Raw genomic sequence first — 20,632 nt, 5'->3', positions numbered from 1 at the left:
CCCCTAATTTGAATAATTTTCTTTTATGCCCTTACCAAAGATTTTTTTCTAACCCTAACCACTTAAAACTATGCATAATTAACCCTAATTTATATTTTTAACCCTAAATGTAAATATATCCCCTAACCAAAATCCCTAAAACACTCACGCTGTGCATCACCTGTTATAATCTATATGTTTGACTTTTAATTTTAATTCTGTACAGTTTAATAAAAGTTATTTAAAACCTATTACTTATTAAAACAGGTACATATAGTGTAAATATTGAACTTTCCTTGTAAATATATAAATATAATGCATAATTTTATTCATGTTCTATTGTTTTGTTATCTTGACCTGTAAATATGTTTGTTGGCCTTCCACTGCACTGGATACAGTTCTTTTTTTTGGCCAGTAGGGGGCGGGAGCGCTATCTTGCTTTTGTATATATGTTTAAATCTCCTCCTCAGCCTCCCCCCTCCCTTCCTGTTGTTTAACGTGCTACCTGCATTCGTTCGGCCAATCAGAGCCAACTGTTTGTTCTTCTTGTTTGAAGTGCGAAATTTGAAACTGTTCTGCTGTATATACCCGAATTCTAACCGATCTTCTCAGTTGAGACAGCAAACTGCCTGATGAAGGTTTAATTTTGACCGAAACGTCGCGTTTTGTTTGCTTGTCTCTTGTTTGCAATAAAATAAGTGCCGAACGGCCTTAAAAGCAGTTCAGTTTTCCCGATTTTTCATTTATTCTATTTTAGTTAATTTTTATTTTTTTCATTTAATCACAATTTAGATTTTTTTATAACTTTTTTACTATCCATCCAATATGGTTTGGAATTCTGATCCTCTTGCTGGCGAGGATGACAATTGGACAACAGTCCACTACCACCGCGGCAGACAACGCAACCGGCAACCGGAGAACCGCTACCCGGAGCTACGGAGCGGCACCGAACGACTGGGACCCCCCTCAACAACGCTGGAGGCCCAGCTACGCTTCGGTGACCCGCTATCCCACGGCGGATCGCAGCAGAAGCTCCGGTCCGCAACACCAACACCTCCAGCGGCAACACCCCCCTCCCCGGTACGGCGGATCCTTCCACCCACGCCAGAGGTACCCTCTGCAACGCCGAGAGCCGCGTCCTTATGGTCGCGATGTGGACTTCCGACCACAACCGTACCGTTCTCAGCCCCACAACCAGTACCGCCAGCCACGTACTGATTCCCGGGGCTGGAACAACTACGGAGCACCACATCGGAACCACAACCAGCAACATCAACAGCGGCAGCAGCATCAGCCCCAGCAGCGACAACAGCGTCAGCCCCAGCAGCGACAACAGCATCAACACCAGCAGCGACAGCAGCATCAGCACCAGCAGCGACAGCAGCGTCAGCCCCAGCAACGCCCAGCATCGCGGAATAGACTGGATCCTACCGAGTACCAGCAATCGGACGACCCGGACTTTACCGCTAAGGTCAGAGCTCTGCACAGACTGCTGAAAGCCACCCACCACCTCAACAACGTGTCCCAGAAAGACTGTGATCCACCGGCCATCCAACGGATCACCATCAACCTGGCAGAGGCGATCAAACCTGCTAATCCATCAATTAAAACACTTGATTTGATTGATGGAAATGCCAGGAACTGGGCCTTCACCACGATGTGCATCCTGAGGCAACACTATCAGGATGTACAGGAAGAGGAAAAACAGCGGCTTCTGACGCTGGGTGGCGACATGCTGCAACCGCTGGTGGTTGCTGTGAAATGGGCCAAACGCAACCTGGGCAAGAGATTCCACCCATCTGTAGCAGATGATGTCCAGGCTTACCTGCTGGCCTCGGATGATGATGGGGCTCCTCCCTCTCCTGCTGAGTCACCAGCTGCTGCTTCCTCCTCCTCCTCATCCAGCCCATCCTCTCAACACCTCAATGCAGAGGATGAAGAACTACCACAGCAAGCTGAAGACACAGAGAGTGAACCTGCTGATCACCCTCCATCAGTTCAAACTGCAACCACAGAGGATGAGGATGAGTATGATTATTTCCACCGTTCCCCCTTCCAACCGGTGGTCCCTCGATCTTCCTCCTCCTCTTCCTCCTCTCCCTCCCCTCCTCTGCCACCCCCACCCCCCCGGCCTGTCATGTCAACCACAGCTACCATGACAGACCCTCCCCAGAATGATTGGTCTCCTGTGACATCTGGGAGGAATCTGGATGCAGCATGCAGCCCCCCTCCCCCTCACCATGCAGCAGAGAACATCACTCCTCTGCCCCAACGTCAGCAGGACCCAGCCAGAGAAACCACCTCTGTCCCCCGGAGAGCAGCTCAAACCCCTGTTCCTGCTCCTCCACAGAGAAGATCAACTCCGGCTCTTGATGATGACATCTCCTTTGTGGCTGAGTTCCTGCAAGAGGAGCTGCTCGGATACAGCGCTCCATCTTTCCGCTCAACCACCCCCACACCCTCCCTTCGTGAAGTCCGGCTGACCTCTCTGCGACCCAGGATGGCCCCCATCCAACGCAGGCTACAGGTCAGCACCCAACGTAAGCTCACGTTTGGTGCTCCTGCCTCTGTCTCCTCCATGGCCAGCCCCTCGGGTCCTCCTGTCAACCGGGCCCAGATGACAACTGGGCAGGAGAGCATCCTGTCCAAAACTAGGAACTGGGCCCTCAACCTCGACAGCAAACTTGTCATCATTGGAGACTCCAACGTGGCAAGGTTCCAGAGCGTGAGCAACCCTGATCTGCAGATCATCAGCTTCTCCGGTGCCAGATGGAGACATCTGACACACCTGTTTGGAAGAACACAGATCAACGAGGGTGTCGAGCGTCTGATCCTCTCTCTGGGGATCAACCACAGATCCCAGAGAAACAAGGAAGCTGTTGTGAGAGAGATGAAGGCAGCTGTGAGAGCTGCCCGGACCAAGTGTCCTAATGCAGATGTTTATGTTCCTGAGGTCAACTTCTCATCTGCTCTGCCTCAACATGAACGGGCAATCCTCTCTCACCTGAACACTCACATCATGCAGCTTCCCCTCTTCATCCCTGCACTGAAGAAGACGTCCTTCACAGTGGCCAGGGACAGAATCCACTGGACCAAGGCCACTGCATCCCGTCTTCTCAACCACTGGGGTGAGTGGTTAAAATAGATTGCCCTGAGAGCCTTGGAGAAAAGGAAGGGCACTCTCAGATTGTAAATAACAACATTTGTAATCTTTCAAAATCTTTTATGCTGAGTGATGCACAGCGTTCCCTTCTGAGCAGAGGTCTAACTTTCATTCCTAGTCAGGTTGACAATAAACAAATAACTAAAATGCAAATGAGGTTTGAATTGCAGAAATATCACAGACGAATTAAACTAGCAGTTTATTACAAGGATGATGTTTCTAACAGCAATAAGAACCTACCTTTCTTACCTGAATCCGACTGGTCTCCTCCAATCGACGCTCTTCCTCCTGAGGTGGGAAAATTAATTACTAAAGATCTAAAATATCTGGATAAAAAATTTAAATTTATTAAAACAATACCTAACCTAACTATAGAAGAAACTAAAGCACTTAAAGACCTAATGAACAATAAAAAAATAATAATTAAACCTGCTGATAAAGGCAGTGCTATTGTGATTATGGATAGAGAACAGTACCTGTGGGAGGGCTATAAACAATTATACAATCAAACATATTATAAGAAATTGGATGCACCTATTTATAAAGAAACCGCCCCCCTAATTAGAGAAATAATTGATAATTTACATAAAAAGAAATTCATTATTGCTAAACAAAAATCTTACCTGCTTGGGCCTCCTGAACCCAGAGCCAGGAGATTTTATTTACTCCCTAAAATACACAAAAAAAGAGAAGCTTGGAGCAAGAAAAATGAGATCCCACATGGAAGACCAATTGTTTCAGACTGTGGGAGTGAAACATATAAAACAGCAGAATTTATTGATCATTATTTATACCCTCTGTCCATATTACACAAGAGCTATATTAAAGATACCTATGATTTTATTGAAAAAATCAAATTAATTTCCCTATCTCAGGACTCTATTCTATTTACCATTGACATTGACAGTTTGTACACTAACATTGATATAAATGAAGGAATTAGTTGCATTAAAAAAATATTTTTAAAGTACCCAGATTCGAGGAGGCCAGATCGGGAACTAATCCAGCTGCTGGAGATCAACCTGAAAAGGAATGACTTTGTTTTTGACGGGAACTTCTTCCTGCAAGTGAAAGGTACAGCGATGGGTAAAAAATTTGCACCTGCCTATGCAAATATATTCATGGCTGACTGGGAGGAGGGTGCCCTCAGCGCTTGCAGAAAGACCCCTTTATTTTATTTTAGATACCTGGACGATATCTGGGGGGTCTGGACTCATTCTGAAGATGATTTTAAGGAATTCCTCAATCATTTAAACACACACAATCCCTCCATTACAGTCAAGTCCACTACAAGCGTTAAAGCGGTAGATTTTCTGGACACAACCACCTTTAAAGGACCAAATTTTGACACGACACACAAATTGGATATCAAGGTTTTTTTCAAAGAAACAGACACACATGCCCTTTTATTCAAAACTAGTTATCACCCAAGGCACACATATGCCGGCCTCATCAAATCACAACTCCTTAGATTCCACAGGATATGTACGCAGAGAGCAGATTTTGAGGAGGCTGTTAAGATCCTCTTCTCTGCACTTTCCAAAAGAGGGTATTCCAGGACTTTCCTCAGGGCATGCAGGAAAAGCTTCCTTGAGTCCGGACCCCCCGATCCGTCTCCCCTACTTCCTCTGATCACAACCTTCACCTCTTCAGCAGGCCAATTTGTATATAATATCAAACAAAATTTTACTAAATTCCAATCAGAAACCTCCTTACTTCAAAATTATAGAATAATTGCGGCATATAAAAGGAACAAAAATTTGAGGGACTTCCTAGTTAAGGCTGAAGTCAAACCTCTGGAGAAACCCAAGGTGAAAGGTCAGAGGGAATTTTTCAAACAGTTGAGTTGGGTACAAAATAAATTTAACAACACAATTTTTAAATTGGATCAATTAGGCCACCCTAAATTAAAAAATTGTGTTTATCTAATCACATGCAAAATTTGTAAAATGAATTATGTCGGCGAGACGGGAAACACCCTCCTCACCCGTTTTGTCCAACACAGACATAATATTCAAAAGCAAAAAAAGACACATGTACCCCTAATTCGACACTTTATGAGACACGGTTGGACCTCTGTCTCGGCTCTGGTGCTGGAATCTAATCCGGACTGGTCTCCAGCCCAGAGGAGGAGAGCTGAAAGGCTCTGGATCCACAGGTTGGACACCAAGATCCCCAGGGGCCTCAATGAGAGATAGGCTGCACTGTTGTTTCTCCTGGCGGGACGTGCCCGTGCATCTGGGGAGGGAAGAGGGTAAGAGGCATTGGTTTGGGGAACCAATATTGGTTTCCTGACCTTTGACCTTGAACCCAAACCCTGCTCCAACCCGCAACACTCGTCCTTACCCTTACCCTACCCTACCCTAACCCTACCCTACCCTTTTTTCCATAAAGGTCCGGATCATACACCGGATCATTAAAGTCACTCACCACCTGGGAAATGTGGAGACCGATGACACGGACCACTACCCGCCCTCTCTCCGTCGACTAATGGACCATTTGGCCGGGGTCATTGTACCAGCCTTCCTGTCACCAGAAACAGCCCTGAGGATCAGTGGGAACGCAAAGGAGTGGACATGGACCACCCTCCTGATCCTGAGGGACCATTATGAGGCCTGTAGAGACAGAGACCTTTTACTCCTGTTGGAGTCAGGACCAGGGGATTGGGAGGCCCCTTTTGAAGTGGCCACTAAGTGGGCCCGTAGGAACCTAGGGCGCCGTCTCCAGGACACTACGATGCTCCGGACCCACACATGGCTGCAGGAACAGTTGGGGGCTCAGGGGTCAGAGCCTGAGCCGGTGGCTGGTCCTTCTCGGATCGGACCGCCTGCGGACTCTGCTGAGGGAGCGGCCGCGGTTCCGGCCCCGTTGGAAAACGAAGGCGGACACACAAGGTTGTCGGTCGCGGTCATGACGGACCCGCTTCCGAGCGAGTGGTCTCCGCTGCGGGACGATGACGCGGCCGAGGGCACGGCTGAACATGACACACATTTGGAGGAGCCGACCTTGATACTTCCGAAAAAGCGGAGGGAAAAACGTCGCCGGCTGAACATGACACACATTTGGAGGAGCCGACCTTGATACTTCCGAAAAAGCGGAGGGAAAAACGTCGCCACCTGCGGACAGAGGAGGACGTCGTTATTAGGCTCACAAATAGCCCGGATTTATTCGAGCCCCCCCTACTGGAGTTTTAGGGGCTTACTTCTGAGGACGAGGGCGACGCCTGCCCATCGGTGACGCCTCGCCCAGTGGAGGATCAGCTGATGGATCTGGAGGCCCCGGCCGTAAGCCCGGTCACCCGGGCACTGCCGCCTTCGCCCTTCACGTCGTCTCCCCTACTCGACCTCTCAGGGGAGGACATGGAGCGTCTCTTCTGGGGGACGGAACTCCCCTGTGGGCAGCAGCCACAGGAGCGTTCCTCCCCTCACGTTACTCCTGTAGCTACTGCTGCTGCTGCCAAGACGGCCGCGGTGGCTTTTGCTCCGACCTCTCTGAAGCTGGCAGAGGGGGTCCACACGAGAAGTGCTGCCTCCGGTCAGAGGTCAACAGCGCAGGGCACAACGGTGAGACCGACTGGAGCCCGTCGACCTACAAGGCACATCACCACGCCGAACAAATTAAAGGACTGGAGCCTCACGATCACCCGTAAATGGGTAATTCTGGGGGACTCCAACGTCGCCCGGTTTCCGACGTTCGAGGCAGAGGATCTACAGATTGACGCGTTTCCGGGCGCGAAATGAAAGCACGCCGAGGCCCTCCTGCGATCGGCGACAGTTTGGAGCCCAGTAGAGAAGATCATTCTCTCGTTCGGCCTTAACAACCAGAGCCAGCGGGCTAAGGCTACGCCCATCACGGAGCTGAAGGCCGCTCTACAGGTCGCAACAACGAGGTTCCCGGAGGCACGCATCCTGGTGCCCGAGGTGAACTTCGGGCCGCTCCTAGATCACCGTGAGCAGGCCATGTTGCGGCACCTGAATTGTTTTATTAGGTCCTGCCCGGGATGCCTACCTGCCCTGCCCGAGGGCTTCGCCACAGAGAAGGATGGCATCCATTGGACCTCCACGACGGCGGCAGCCATTTTGGCGCACTGGCACAGTGTGCCAAAAAACTAGGTACCCCCGAGAGTCGTAGTGTACCGAGGGGGGTTGAAACTGTTTTAAATTTGTCTGACAGGTTTGAGTGCTCGGAGGCCCAGCTGCGCCTGTTGAACAGAGGTCTGACCTTCGTGCCCTCCACGACAAACAGGTGGGCGGGGCTCGAGAGCAGGTATGACCTTCAACAATATCACCGCAGGGTCAAGCTGGCCCTGTTTTTTAATGCTGATCCCAGCAGGAAGCCTCAGCCTTTCTCTAAGAGATCTCTCTGGTCTCCTCCCATGCGAGAATTGCCTCCCGAAACCAAAATTCTAATCAGAACCGATCTGGAATTTTTCCACAAAAATTTCAAACCTGATCGATTGGAGCCCAATTTGACGCAGGCTGAGTTTGCAGCATTAGCGGAATTAGTTGACAATGATCAAATTGTCATCAAACCCGCTGACAAAGGGAGTGCAATTGTCATTCTGGACAAACGGCAATATCTGTGGGAATGTTACAGACAACTATCTGACCAAAGTTATTACTTGAAGTTGCAGAAGCCCATCTACCCGGACACCATTCCGATTGTGGCTAAAATTCTTAATCGATTACACAAAAATAAATTTATCTCGGCAAAACAAAAAACTTACCTGTTAGGAGCATTGGAACCCAGGCCCAGATTACTTTACATTTTGACGAAAATACACAAAGAACCAGTTAAATGGAGTGTACCGTACAAAATCCCCCCGGGTAGACCCATAGTCTCGGATTGCAGCAGCGAGACGTATGGGACGGCTGAATTTATTGATTTTTATTTAAATCCCCTGTCTAAATTACATAAAAGTTACATAAAGGACACCTATCATTTTATTGACATTGTAAAAAACATCCAAATTCCTGTACATTCCTTGCTTTTTACTATTGACATTGACAGCTTATACACAAATATTGTCACTACAGAGGGTATAAACGCTGTCCAAAATGTCTTTCGCAAGAATCCCGATGGAGGGAGACCAGACCGGGAAATCATTCAACTTTTGGAGATCAATTTGCTCAGGAATGATTTCCAGTTCAACGGGGAGTGGTTCTTGCAGGTGAAGGGAACTGCCATGGGGAAGAGGTTCGCGCCGGCCTACGCGAACATCTTCATGGCGGAATGGGAGGAATCAGCCCTGAATGCCTGCAATAAGAAACCGCTGCATTATTACAGGTATTTGGATGACATCTGGGGAGTTTGGACTCATTCAGAGGAGGAGTTTAACCGCTTTCTACACACCCTGAACACTCACAACGCCTCGATCAAATTGAAGTCGTCCACCAGCCTTACTGCAGTGGACTTTTTGGACACCACTACCTTTAAAGGGCAAAATTTCACACACACCGGCCAATTAGATATTAAAGTCTATTTCAACCCCACTGATACGCATGCATTGTTGTTTAAATCCAGTTTCCATCCAAAGCACACGTTTGCGGGATTAGTTAAATCACAGCTGATTCGATTTCATAGAATTTGCACACAGAAATTGGATTTTTATGAGGCGGTAAGGGTGTTGTTCTCGGCTTTGTCCAGCAGGGGGTACCAGAGGTCCTTTTTAAGGAGGTGTTTGAAGTCCTTTTTTGAATCCAAGCAACCAGATGACACCATGACACTTCCTTTCATCAGCACCTACTCACCTGCTAATGTCAATCTGGCCTGTGGTTTGAGAAAAAATTTTGTAGGGTTTCAAGCTCTTAGTGGAAGGCTGACCGACAGGAGGGTCATACCTGCTTTCCGAAGAAACAGGAACCTGAAGGACCATCTCGTTCATGCTAAACTCAGATCACAGACTGAGCCGAGCGCAATTGGACAGGGATGGTGTTTCAGACACCAGAAATGGTTGCTGAACCACCGTACCCACAAAGTATATTTAGTCCCGCACAGCGGGGGCCCACAAACTCAAAATTGTGTTTATTTAATAAGATGCCGGGTTTATAGAACCAGATTTGTGAGTCACACGGCAAATACAATGCTGGCCCGACTGGTTTTGCATGAACGAGATGTAGCCTGACGGTTGATGAGGGAGCCATTCACCCTGCTTTATGAACATTTCTTGCAGCACGGGTGGAGCTCGGTGAGGGTCATGGTCCTGGACCACGACCCGACCTGGAACTTGGGCCGCAGAACTAAAGCGGCCTTGGTCTGGATTGCCAGGCTGGAGACCAAATCACCCTTGGGCCTGAAAGGGGAGTGATCGCCTCAGCTTTGGGAGCCGTCGGAGCAGTATGGCCTGTGTGTGGTGCCCTCGTGACCTTCGGTGACGGGGGCGCTGACGGTCTGCGGACCGTTTTTCTCTTCTCTACTAGGCTTCCTGAATCACTGAGCCACTTTGAGACAGTTGCTCCGAAAATGGCCTGTTGTATCGAAACGCCCGTTACACAAAAAATAGCCACATCTAGTGGTTGTTTCAATGTACTACAGATGATTATTTTATGGATATTATTCCTCAAATTATTGTTTTCATTTTACTATCTGAGAAATTATAACTTTATGATATGATGTCATGGTAGTGATTTATATAAGAAGAGGCTTTGAGAAACATTCAAAGATTTTTTTATTTCAAAAAGAAGAATCATTTCCACTATTTTTGACTTCAGTCTGCTCCTCCTCCGGCTCGCTACCTCTCCAGCTTTAGAGCAGACCTGCTCACATGGCACAGATGAAACTCAGACTCTCTCACAAACTTTTAAAAACACAACCACTCAGCCTAACTGTCTAAACTCAGACTCTCTTGAACTTGAATCCAAGCACACAAGGACTCAACTTCAGACTCTCTCTCCAACTATATCTCACTATTTCTAACTCATGCAAAAGCACGACCACCTTTCCAAAAACCTACAGCTTGGGTGGATATTCAATCTCATCTTAAAGCCTTCAGAGTAACTACAAGACCCGCCCATGGGGTATTCCTGCCAATCAGTGCATGGCGAGCTGCGTGTCACAAGCAACTTGAGACACCAGAAAGAACGAAGCCTCGTTTAGGAGCGGTCCCTTGATTTTTGGCCTGTTGACACAGCGATACTTCCGCTTCATTTGCCTCCAAACTGTTTTGAGGGTTAGGGTTGAGCAGCACAAATGTTGAAGGTCAGGACCTTGGAGTCTAATTCTATTTGCTATTTTATTATTGGTGAATTTTGAAGCACTTTGGTCTAGTCTTCATTTAATGTACCATAGAAAGACATTTGACATTGATAAGTCAAAACATTGAAAAAGTGCTTAAACAAATCCTTTCCTGATTTTATGTGAACTTTTTAACCAAAACTATTTAATATAAAAACAAAAGTTAGCAGCACATAAAAAAAAATCTCAAAACCTGATTATATTTTGAATTTAATTGGCAAACTGGGATGTTTCTTGTACAGTGGTCTTAGTGTGGCTATTTAAGTGTGTCTTTTCATTAAGTCTTTGACATTGGTTGTCCACTGTGTGGACTCTCTGGTGTGTTTTTAAACTGCTCTTATGGCTAAATGTTTGTGCACAGGTATCACACTGATATGGTTTTTCACCAGTGTGGACTCTCATGTGTGTGTTTAAAGTTGTTTTATGGTTAAATGTCTGTCCACAGACATCACAGCCAAACGGTTTCTCTCCTGTGTGGATTCTCATGTGTGTATTTAAATTGATCTTTTGGCTGAATCTCTGTCCACAGACATCACAGCCAAACGGTTTCTCTCCTGTATGGATTCGGCGATGTGTGTTTAAGTTGGTCTTATGGCTAAATGTTTGTCCACAAACATCACACCCAAATGGTTTGTCTCCTGTATGTGTTCTCCGGTGTGTATTTAAATGTGCCTTTCGGCTGAACCTTTGTCCACAAACATCACAACCAAAAGGTTTCTCACCTGCGTGGATTCTCATGTGTGTGTTCAAATTGATCTTTTGACTAAATCTTTGAGCACAAACGTGACACCTGAACGGTTTGTCTCCTGTGTGAGTTTTCATGTGTGTGTTTAGGTTTGTCTTGTGGCTAAAAGTCTGTCCACAGACGTCACATCCAAACGGTTTCTCACCAGTGTGGATTCTCATGTGCGTGCTTACATGCGACTTCCGACTAAATACCTGACCACAGATATCACAGCCAAACGGCTTCTCCCCTGTGTGAATCGTCATGTGTGTGTCAAGATGTATTTTTAACCGAAAGTTTTGTCCACAAACATCACAGCAAAACGGTTTCTCTCCTGTGTGAACTCTTATGTGTCTGTTTAAATCTGTCCTTAGTTTAAATTGTTTTGCACAAAAGTCACAAAAAAATGGTTTCCGCACACGGTTCGTGTCATCCTCTTCATCCTCATTACTGACTTCAGTCTCTGAAGAGGAGAAAGTCTCTACAGAACTGTTTCCCTTCAGGGTTCTGCAGAACTCTGCTCCTCCATGGACACCTTCTTCAGTTTTAGCTGTGCTGCTGCTTGGAACATCTCTGTCCACAATTTGTTGATGTTGAAGAGGAGTCTTCTCTTCATCTTCACTCTTAATGAGAACCGCAGTGATTTTGTCCTTCCCTTTGAGCTTTTCTTCCTCCAGACCAATCCCGAGTTCTTCCAGTTCTTCCTTGACGAGGGAAGACTGGTGGGTAACAGCTAGATTATTTTCTTCTGGAGATTCTTTTTTAATTAGAATTCTCTGTTGAATATCTGGAGGAACCTCTGAAACACAAAGTGGACACATTAATTTGTAATGCTCCATCTGAAATAACTCAAGACATAAAAAATGTGAGTGAACAGGAAAGGTAAGACAAGATGATGAAGTAAATCTCAATGCTTATTTTATGTGAACATTACTAGAGGTGTCAAGAAGAAGTTCATTCTGGCCTTGATATTTCATACAGAAAAACTTTTGGTAAGTCCTCATAGGTCTGTCCCACTGCAGCACTGATTGTCAGAGACTAAGGATGAACAATAATAATTCTCAGCCCATTCCTGTCATCTGTATAGTTACAAAAAGCTGCTGGAAATACCACAGATGCTGCAGAAGACTCTGCTGCATGCGTGGGGAGAACACGATCGAAAATACTTTTCTCTGCCACACCCTTCCATTTTACTCACCCAAGCTCATATAATGGCCAGAGTAACTATGAGTGACTTTGCATATGAGTCCAGGCCACTCAGGCATTGGCTGCTCAGTGAGCTCATTGTGTTTGGGGCTTTGATCATTTTGTAGTTTGATTTGTTTCATTATGATTTTGTGTTAGTTTCTTACTTTGGTTAAATCAGTCTTGTTCCTGTTTTTCTTTAGTTCTGGGATCCTATTTATTTCCAATTCTTATTTACTCTAGTTTTATTATGTTTAGTTTGCTTTTCTGCTAGATTTTTTTGTAGTTTTCTGTGTGCCACTCTCTCTCCCCTCACATCTGCAGTCAGTTAGCCAATCAGCTCAGATCCATTGTTCCAGTATTTAATCTCACCTCTTTCTCAGTCACTCCTTGCTGGTTCCTCTGGTACTGCCCTGGTTTCCCTGCATTCTCCTCATGTCTTCTGGCTGACTTTTTGTTTGGGATTACTTTGTTCGACTCTGATTTCCCATGTTTTTGTTTTTCCTCATCATTTTTCATTAAATATTCAAAATCACTATGTCACTGCATTTGGGTCCACTTTAAAATACATGCAACATGACAAAATGAAAGTCAACCGGACCCAGCAGACCTACATTTTTCCACAGATTTTGATTACTTAAAAAAAATTCAAACCTAAGTGGACACAGTGGCTGGACCCTGCTCGGCCTGGAGGAGCTTTTGTGTCCATGAACTGTTCACTAGAACCATCACCTCCCTTCCCTGGGCTTGAATTGCTGGGGGAGGCGGAGTGGGACCGTCAGCAGCTCTGGTAGAAATCTCTGGTAAGCCTCCTCCACCTAAGCTGGGACTGCCAGCCTTTGACCCTCCCTGACTCCGAACATTAAAGCTGGTCTAACATACCAATTTTCTAGCAGTAGCCTCCCCGTTTTCACCCACGACTTCTCAGTCCGCTGTAGCTGCATCCTGAGTTTGTCAGCTCACTGCTGCAGAACTGGTCACCGCTGGCTCCTGATCCCCAGCTGCACCGCTAGCTCCATGGTTCCAGGCTATTCAGTCTCCTGAGCTCCATACCGGTGCTCTGTATTCTGTCTCCAATTGGGTTGAGGACAATCCAACTCAGTCCCCAGTGCCTCATGATGGGTTACTTTGTCCAGATTTTGAGCTTCAACCTCGTTGAAAAACATCCCCAGGGATCTAACATTTCTGTCTGTTGAGTTTTTAATAAGAGTGACAAAAACTGTTTTGGTTGGTCCAGTTTATGGGACGAGATTTTAAGATCTCTGCTTGGCCGCGCTCATCAACTCTGTCTGACTAATTGGACAAAGCATTTGGTATTGTTTGATACATCGTGTGACCGGAAATATAAAAATAATATACAACCAGCGTGAAGCTCCTCACCGGCTGAACCCGCATGATGAGGTTAGCGCTGGTTCGTTACCCGCTAACGCTCCGACCAACCGGGACACAGACATGAACTTTACAGCGCAGACAGCGCCACACGCTGGGCAGCGAGTTGAGATGGAAACGACGCACAAAATTCTTTGTCCACAAATAGAAATCATTCTCACCTCTCCTCAACGCTCCTCTGAAAGCAACTACAGTTTATTCCTGTGCAACCAGAGCTAACACGACGGGTTTCCTACATTGATCAAAAACTCTGGAAAGAAACATAATTCCTCACAGAGGGTGGATGTAAATATCCATACAGGTCAGCCTGTGTAAAGTTTGAGTGAAAGGAGGAGCGAGATCCACACTGAGGTAACTTTATCCAGCAGCTGCTGCAGCGCGAGGAAAGGCGCTGAGGCTCCAGCGATGTGATTGGTCCGACTTTAAATGCATAAGCTATAAACCTATCTTCTATAAACGTATCTTTTAGGAATAATTCTGGTCCACCAGTGAAATGCTCAGAGCAACAGAGACGCTTGCAATCCGGCTTAAAAAAAAAAAAAAGCAATTAAAAAAAAAAAAAATTCTAAAAACATAAACAAGAAAGGCTTAGCCTGGCGGTGGGGCCAGTAAAGCATGGCGGGCCGCCAGGCCTAATATACTGGGGGAAACCCTGCTCTATAACACACTGCAGATTTTATTTTTCTGCTCCTAGTTTCACTGTCTAACTCTCCTGCAGTCTTAAGACACATGGCCATTAAAACTCCAGAAGTTTTTTACTCTGTGTGCAGTCCTGTGGGGTTGCACCTGGATTGGCTGCTAATTTTTCACTTCAGGTATAAATGCTACTATGTGATATGGAAAAATAGAAAAATTATCTGGTAATAAATTCACCTAATTTAGACATAAAACTTGCAAAATATTTGCAAGCACAAAACAGCAGCTATTCAGTAAAAAGGACTGACAAACCTGCAATCAGTAAAATAATAATTAATAATAATTTAAGGCTCTCAGCCATAAACTATACATGAGTCAAATAAATCTCACAACACAGATATCAAATAATGTCAAGAAGAAAAAGGAAACATTCATTAAAGTTAATGCAGGTTGATTAAAATAAACAATCCTGAGTTACTGAATCAAAACGTCCTCAGAGCAGCTAGCTGATTAATGCTAGCTCTGATTGGCTAGCTGAGTAATGCTAGCTCTGATTGGCTAGCTGATTAATGCTAGCTCTGATTGGCTAGCTGATTAATGCTAGCTCTGATTGGCTAGCTGATTAATGCTAGCTCTGATTGGCTAGCTGAGTAATGCTGGCTCTGATTGGCTAGCTGAGTAATGCTGGCTCTGATTGGCTAGCTGATTAATGCTAGCTCTGATTGGCTAGCTGAGTAATGCTAGCTCTGATTGGCTAGCTGATTAATGCTAGCTCTGATTGGCTAGCTGATTAATGCTAGCTCTGATTGGCTAGCTGAGTAATGCTGGCTCTGATTGGTTGTTTCTGACTGAGCTGAGTAATTCTGCAAGGTATTCAATGGTAGGAGGAGGCAGGGTTGATCGATTTGTTCTTTTCAGAGCTCATCTGTCTCATGTTAGGACATAGCAAAAGTTTTATGTAAAATCTTTTGTTTTAGTTACATGCTGCAGGTTTAAGCAGACATTCAATGTGAGCGTTCACTGCCGGGTGGAGCAGAAACTGAGCTCCGTCTGTGAAATATTACTAGCAGTAGCGAATAACGGCGGCCCAACAGCGAGATCAGAACCAGCATCTTACACTGCTAGCTGGTTGACTTTAATTACTTTTCGGGTTATTTGTTTAGCTTTCTGACCATGATGCTCTTCCAGGTGAGTGCTGGTAGTTGTGTGCTGCTTTATCTGCTGTCTGACCTTCCGGATGTCTTTTCCCTGCATTGAGCCTCGATGTAGCCAAACTCCATCAAGTGTTTGCTTTTTAAATGTAATTTTGGTTTAGTTGTGTTGATGCATTATGACATGCTTCAGGCATTTTTCTGATGTAACACAAAACTTCCCCATTTACTCTGAGTGTTGAAGTTCCACTAGTTAGGACTAGTTGCTGCGCAGTGTGAAGGAAAGCCATGAGCTGCACAGGCAGGCTGCGGAGTGAGACACAGGTGATCGGTTTGTGTGATCAGCGATCACCGATCACACTTTCACAGAAATCAGCTGATTACGATCGGTGGCCGATCGATCAGCACACGTATAGTTAAATATATCCATAAACCCTGACAAAATAAAATAATAATGGAAAATACATAATACCGCCCTTTCAATTAATCACTTACAAGTCAATATGGCTTTGATTTGGCATTAATTTAAACAAAAAAAAAAAAGTCGACATGTGCAGTAATAATGCAATATGGTCAAAGATTTGGGTGCATTTAGGAAAAAAGTTAGTCGCAGAGCAACTAGAGCAAAAAGTTATTCTAGACCTCAATATTGAAGACTCTGGTAATAACATGTGAAGTGGCAGCAGCAGCTCTGCGGCAAACCACCTACAGTCAGAGGAGAGCAGAGCAGAGCCGTCCCACTCTGTGTTCATGGCGCTAAAGAATCACATATGAGCAGAGCTGAGAAACACTTTTAATCAAAGCTCGTCAAGTTCAGTATTCCACCTCCTGACTCACCACCAGGGGGCGTCTCATGAGATGGTTTATACTCTGAAACGGGGCTGTGTGACTAAAGCTGCACCGCTGGAACCAATAGAAAAACTTAACTGTAGTAGCCACTGTTCAATCTGAGGAGGGCAGCACTGAGATGGTATTAGGCCAAATATTATACAATTTATACAATAATGACGTCTGAAAAGTAAGAAAAGATGGCACCTGTAAGGACCAACTTATGCAGTTTATAAAGGAATAAAAGGTTGACTTGGGGTTTATTTACTCCGATCTTATCAAACTCCTTAAATCCAGACTAACATGCAAAGGAAATGTCCAAGTAAGCATTTCTGTCAGAGTCCCCGTCTGAAACTACAATTAAAATGAACAATTAAATATTTTATTATGTAATTAAAGAAATAATAAATTTATTAATTACATTAAATTATTAAATAATTTATTTAATTAAATAAATAATAGATTTATTTATTAAATTAAATAATTTAAGTATTATTTAATTATTTATTTAATTAAATAACTTATTTAACTAAATAAATTAAAATTAATGTCATGAAATGAAATAATACATTAAATTTCATTACAATTACTTGATTTACATCAGTGTTTTCCAACCCTGGTCCTCGAGGCACACTCCTGCATGCTTTAGGCATTTCCCTGCTACAGCACAAGACTTGAACTGATGGCTGATGAAGTTTTTGCTGAGCTGCAATCCTCTGAATCCAGTGTGTTAAAGCAGGACAACATCTAAAACCTGCAGGGCAGTGTGCCTTAAGGACCAGGGTTGGGAAACATTGATCTAGATCACAGGAGTCAAACTCCAGTCCTCCAGTCGATGTCCTGCAGTTTTTAGATGAGCCACAGGTACAAAACACTGGAATGAAACGGCTTCATTACCTCCTCCTTGTGTAAATCACTTCTCCAGAGCCTTAACGACCTAATTATTCTATTCAGGTGGTGCAGCAGAGGCACATCTAAAAGTTGTAGGACAGCGGCCCGTGAGGACTGGAGTTTGAGACCCCTGATCTAGATTATTATTGTTCTGGTTCCCAGTTTAACTCACCAATGATGTTCCACAGGCTGCAGTCTCTCTCATCAGTTTTTCCTGACAGCAACAGATATTTCGTCCCAACCTGAGTTTCTGCAAGGCAGCAGTGAAATGTTGTTTTAACAGAGTTATAGTAGTAAAACTATGATGTCCTCATAACAAATCACCTGAAAACACACATGGCTTGTTTCTCCAGATACAAATGGGTCAACACATACAGCTATTGTCCTAAAGCTCATATCAGGATCTGCTGACAAGTCTGAATACACAGAGGTATCCAGACCTCAAGGTGCTAGCCTAAACCTGGCTAGCACCAGACTAAGACGCTGTCTGAAACAGCAGCAACGTGTAGCACCGGGGTCAGCCTGCTGTATTTGGATCGGTCATCAGGAGGGGATTCATCTAAACCGCACAGAATGGTACCCCTCCCCCACCCCCATGTGGCCCCATCCAAAGACCGTATCCTGGGCCCAATACTGGCACTTCCAACCTTGTTCCGTCGTGTCCTTCAGATGTGGTTCATGTTGAAGGGTTTGAGTACATACTGTGTCCCACATTCTCCACATCCAGCCTTTGCCCCGCCCCTTTGGGTCCTACTTCCACCTTTACGCTGAGTCCACATCCAGACAAAGTGTATTACCTACAATTCATCACTGCATGTGATGTTTTGAATTAAAAGGTGGAAATATGGCAATGTTTTTTGTCTTTATTGGAAATTTTTAAAAATGGTCTGACAAGGCACACATCAATAACAAGAAAGCTTGATGTGATAAACTGAGCAGAACAAATAAAACAAGAACAGTCACATTAACTATGGGGAAAGTGAAACAGAAAATGTCACAAATCCTAAATTAAGCAATTAACATATTGGTATAAAGTTTGGGCTTTTGTGTTACAACATTTTAGGACTTCCTTACATAAAATTATTCACAAAAAAAAGTTAAAGATGGAGATGATTCTTGGGGAACAGTATTTCCCTGTGTTTGAGAATGAATTGTATTATACTGAAACTTAAAAGCAGAATAAATGTATTGTACAAGATCCAGTTTTGAAAATTTTTGTAAAAACATTAATGATGTTGCAATTGAAAAAAGATTTGTTGCCTCAAAATCTCAGTGACAAAACGCACAGAAATTGATTTTTATATAGAATTTTATTTGCAGAAATTCATTACAGGGTAAATTTCGTACATAATTTTGATATTTTTTTTTTGGTGGGAGTCCAAAAACTTATATATTTATTAGTTCATATTTTCCTTAGAGACTTTATGATTTTTTTAAAATGTTTCCTCTCAGTGTACAGGAGAAGAAAATTCACGTCAGTTTGAATTTCGTTGTCCTTGTGACAATGACAATAAAGATTTATCTTATCTTATCAATTTTTGTCTGTAAGTCACATATAAGCTCTTGATAATCAGAGACGGTTCTTTTTGACTAACAGCTGAATATGTGATCATGTCTATAATTAGCGGAATCATAGCAGGAGGAATTGCCTTTAACATTTGAATGTTTTTATATTTGTTTGTTTGGTTTTGACAAAATCAGGACGAGTATTGATACCGGCCCATTGAAATGGACCTAACCCAGCACCCCGTGCTAGTAAATAGAAACGAACCAGATCGGTGCAGCCGAGGTTCGAAAGACGGATCCAGACTTTCGTGCCTCTGCTCCGCTACTGCATCCGAACGTCGTTTGACCCGCTGGGTCCACATCTCTGATGAATCCAATCCGTCCAAGACCTCCACTAACAACTACCAAGCAAACAGAACCGAACCGAAGCCGTCCCACTGTTTCCCAGCGTAGAGCTCACGCTGCTAATGCTAACAAGTTAACTAGCGTTCTTCCGGGGCGGAAATACAGGAAGTGCCGCCCGTCTTCTTCTTCTTCTTCTTGGTTTTTTTATGGCGGTTGGCAAACAACTTTTAGGTGCATTACCGCCACCTTAAGGACTGGAGTATGAATCAGATGTTAATCCACTATAATCTAACCCTGTTCTCCTTAGAAAAGTAAAAATACTATTAAAAACTACATCCTCAGACGATCTTTGAAACAAAATCCTAATATCTAATTTATTTTTATTCCTACTTAGATCTCTAATTAGCACCTCCCTTTCCTGAACATACTTACTACATTCTAAAAAAATATGTTGTATTGTTTCTAATTTTCCACAATAACTACAAAAACCTGTACTGTTTATTAATTACGTTAAGAGTACTGTTTAAACCCGTATGTCCAAACCTTAATCTAGATATAGCATCCTCTTCTTTTTTATTCCTGCTACATTTTCTAAATTCTCCAACTTTTTTTTGGATGCTATAATAAAATCTTGCATTGCTTCCTCTATCCCACTGTTCCTGCCATTTTTCCTTAATATACATTTTACTAATAGTTTTAACCTCATTTTTGCTTATTTTAATATTTAAATCAACAATACACTTTTTTGCTGCATTCTTAGCAAAATTATCTGCCGGCTCATTTCCTATTCCTCCAATATGGGCAGGAATCCAAACTAATTTAACCCGAGACCCATAATTTTTAATCCTAAAAATTGAATGATAAATATTCAATATAATATCTTGCCTTGATTCTGAATTTAGTTCTAAAATACTTATTAATGCACTACTTGAATCTGAACAAATTATAACCTCCCTCTCTCTTGTTTCCTCACTCCATTCTAGAGCCATTAAAAGAGCCATTCATTCACCTGAATACACTGTCAATTTATCTGTTATTCTTTTATTTCTCATAATATCTAAATCCAGAATTATAAATGCTATTCCTATATTGTCATTTGACATTTTGGAAGCATCTGTGTATATTTGTATATACTCTGCATATTCTTTTCCTATATAACTTTCCATCTCTTTCTTTTCTAGTTGTCTTCCTCTTTTCAATAAACTTAAATCAACTTCAGCTTGTCCAATTATCCGTGGTGGAATAACAGGAATAACAATCACAGGACTAATTAAACTATGATTTATTCCTACATCTCTTATTTCATTTTTTATAATCCATCCAAAACTATTTATTTGCTTTTTTTCTTTTTCTTGAAAAGGTTGCAGTGTAACATATGGAGGATGACTTTCTTTATGTCCTTTAATATTTGCCCAGTAATTTATGGCTAGTTGTTTTCTCCTGAGCTCCAGTGGCATCTCATCCATCTCAACTTGTAGAGCTGAAACTGGGGTAGTTTTCATTGCTCCACAACAAAGTCTTAATGCCTGATATTGTATTATATCTATTTTTTTAGTAAACTACTTGAAGCTGAATTATATAAAATAAATGCATAATCAAAAA

General features: G+C 43.6%; 2 protein-coding genes across 3 annotated transcripts in view; one reads left to right on the top strand and one right to left on the bottom strand.

The window, feature by feature from the left end:
* The window catches only part of lcor (ligand dependent nuclear receptor corepressor), a 208,563-nt gene that overhangs the window by 79,618 nt on the left and 108,313 nt on the right, over positions 1-20,632 (top strand). The window lies entirely within an intron of this gene.
* LOC116720246 (zinc finger protein OZF-like) lies at positions 10,355-19,167 on the bottom strand. Its single transcript, XM_032563395.1, has 3 exons — positions 18,951-19,167; positions 17,352-17,429; positions 10,355-11,898 (listed from the first exon to the last, which is right to left on the bottom strand). Exons 1-3 carry the CDS (start codon positions 19,045-19,047, stop codon positions 10,586-10,588), a joined length of 1,488 nt encoding a protein of 495 aa, XP_032419286.1. The 5' UTR covers positions 19,048-19,167; the 3' UTR covers positions 10,355-10,585.

Source organism: Xiphophorus hellerii, chromosome 5 (genome assembly GCF_003331165.1).
Source record: "Xiphophorus hellerii strain 12219 chromosome 5, Xiphophorus_hellerii-4.1, whole genome shotgun sequence".
In the NCBI taxonomy this organism is placed as follows: domain Eukaryota; kingdom Metazoa; phylum Chordata; class Actinopteri; order Cyprinodontiformes; family Poeciliidae; genus Xiphophorus; species Xiphophorus hellerii.
This window is presented reverse-complemented; position numbering and strand designations above follow the sequence as displayed.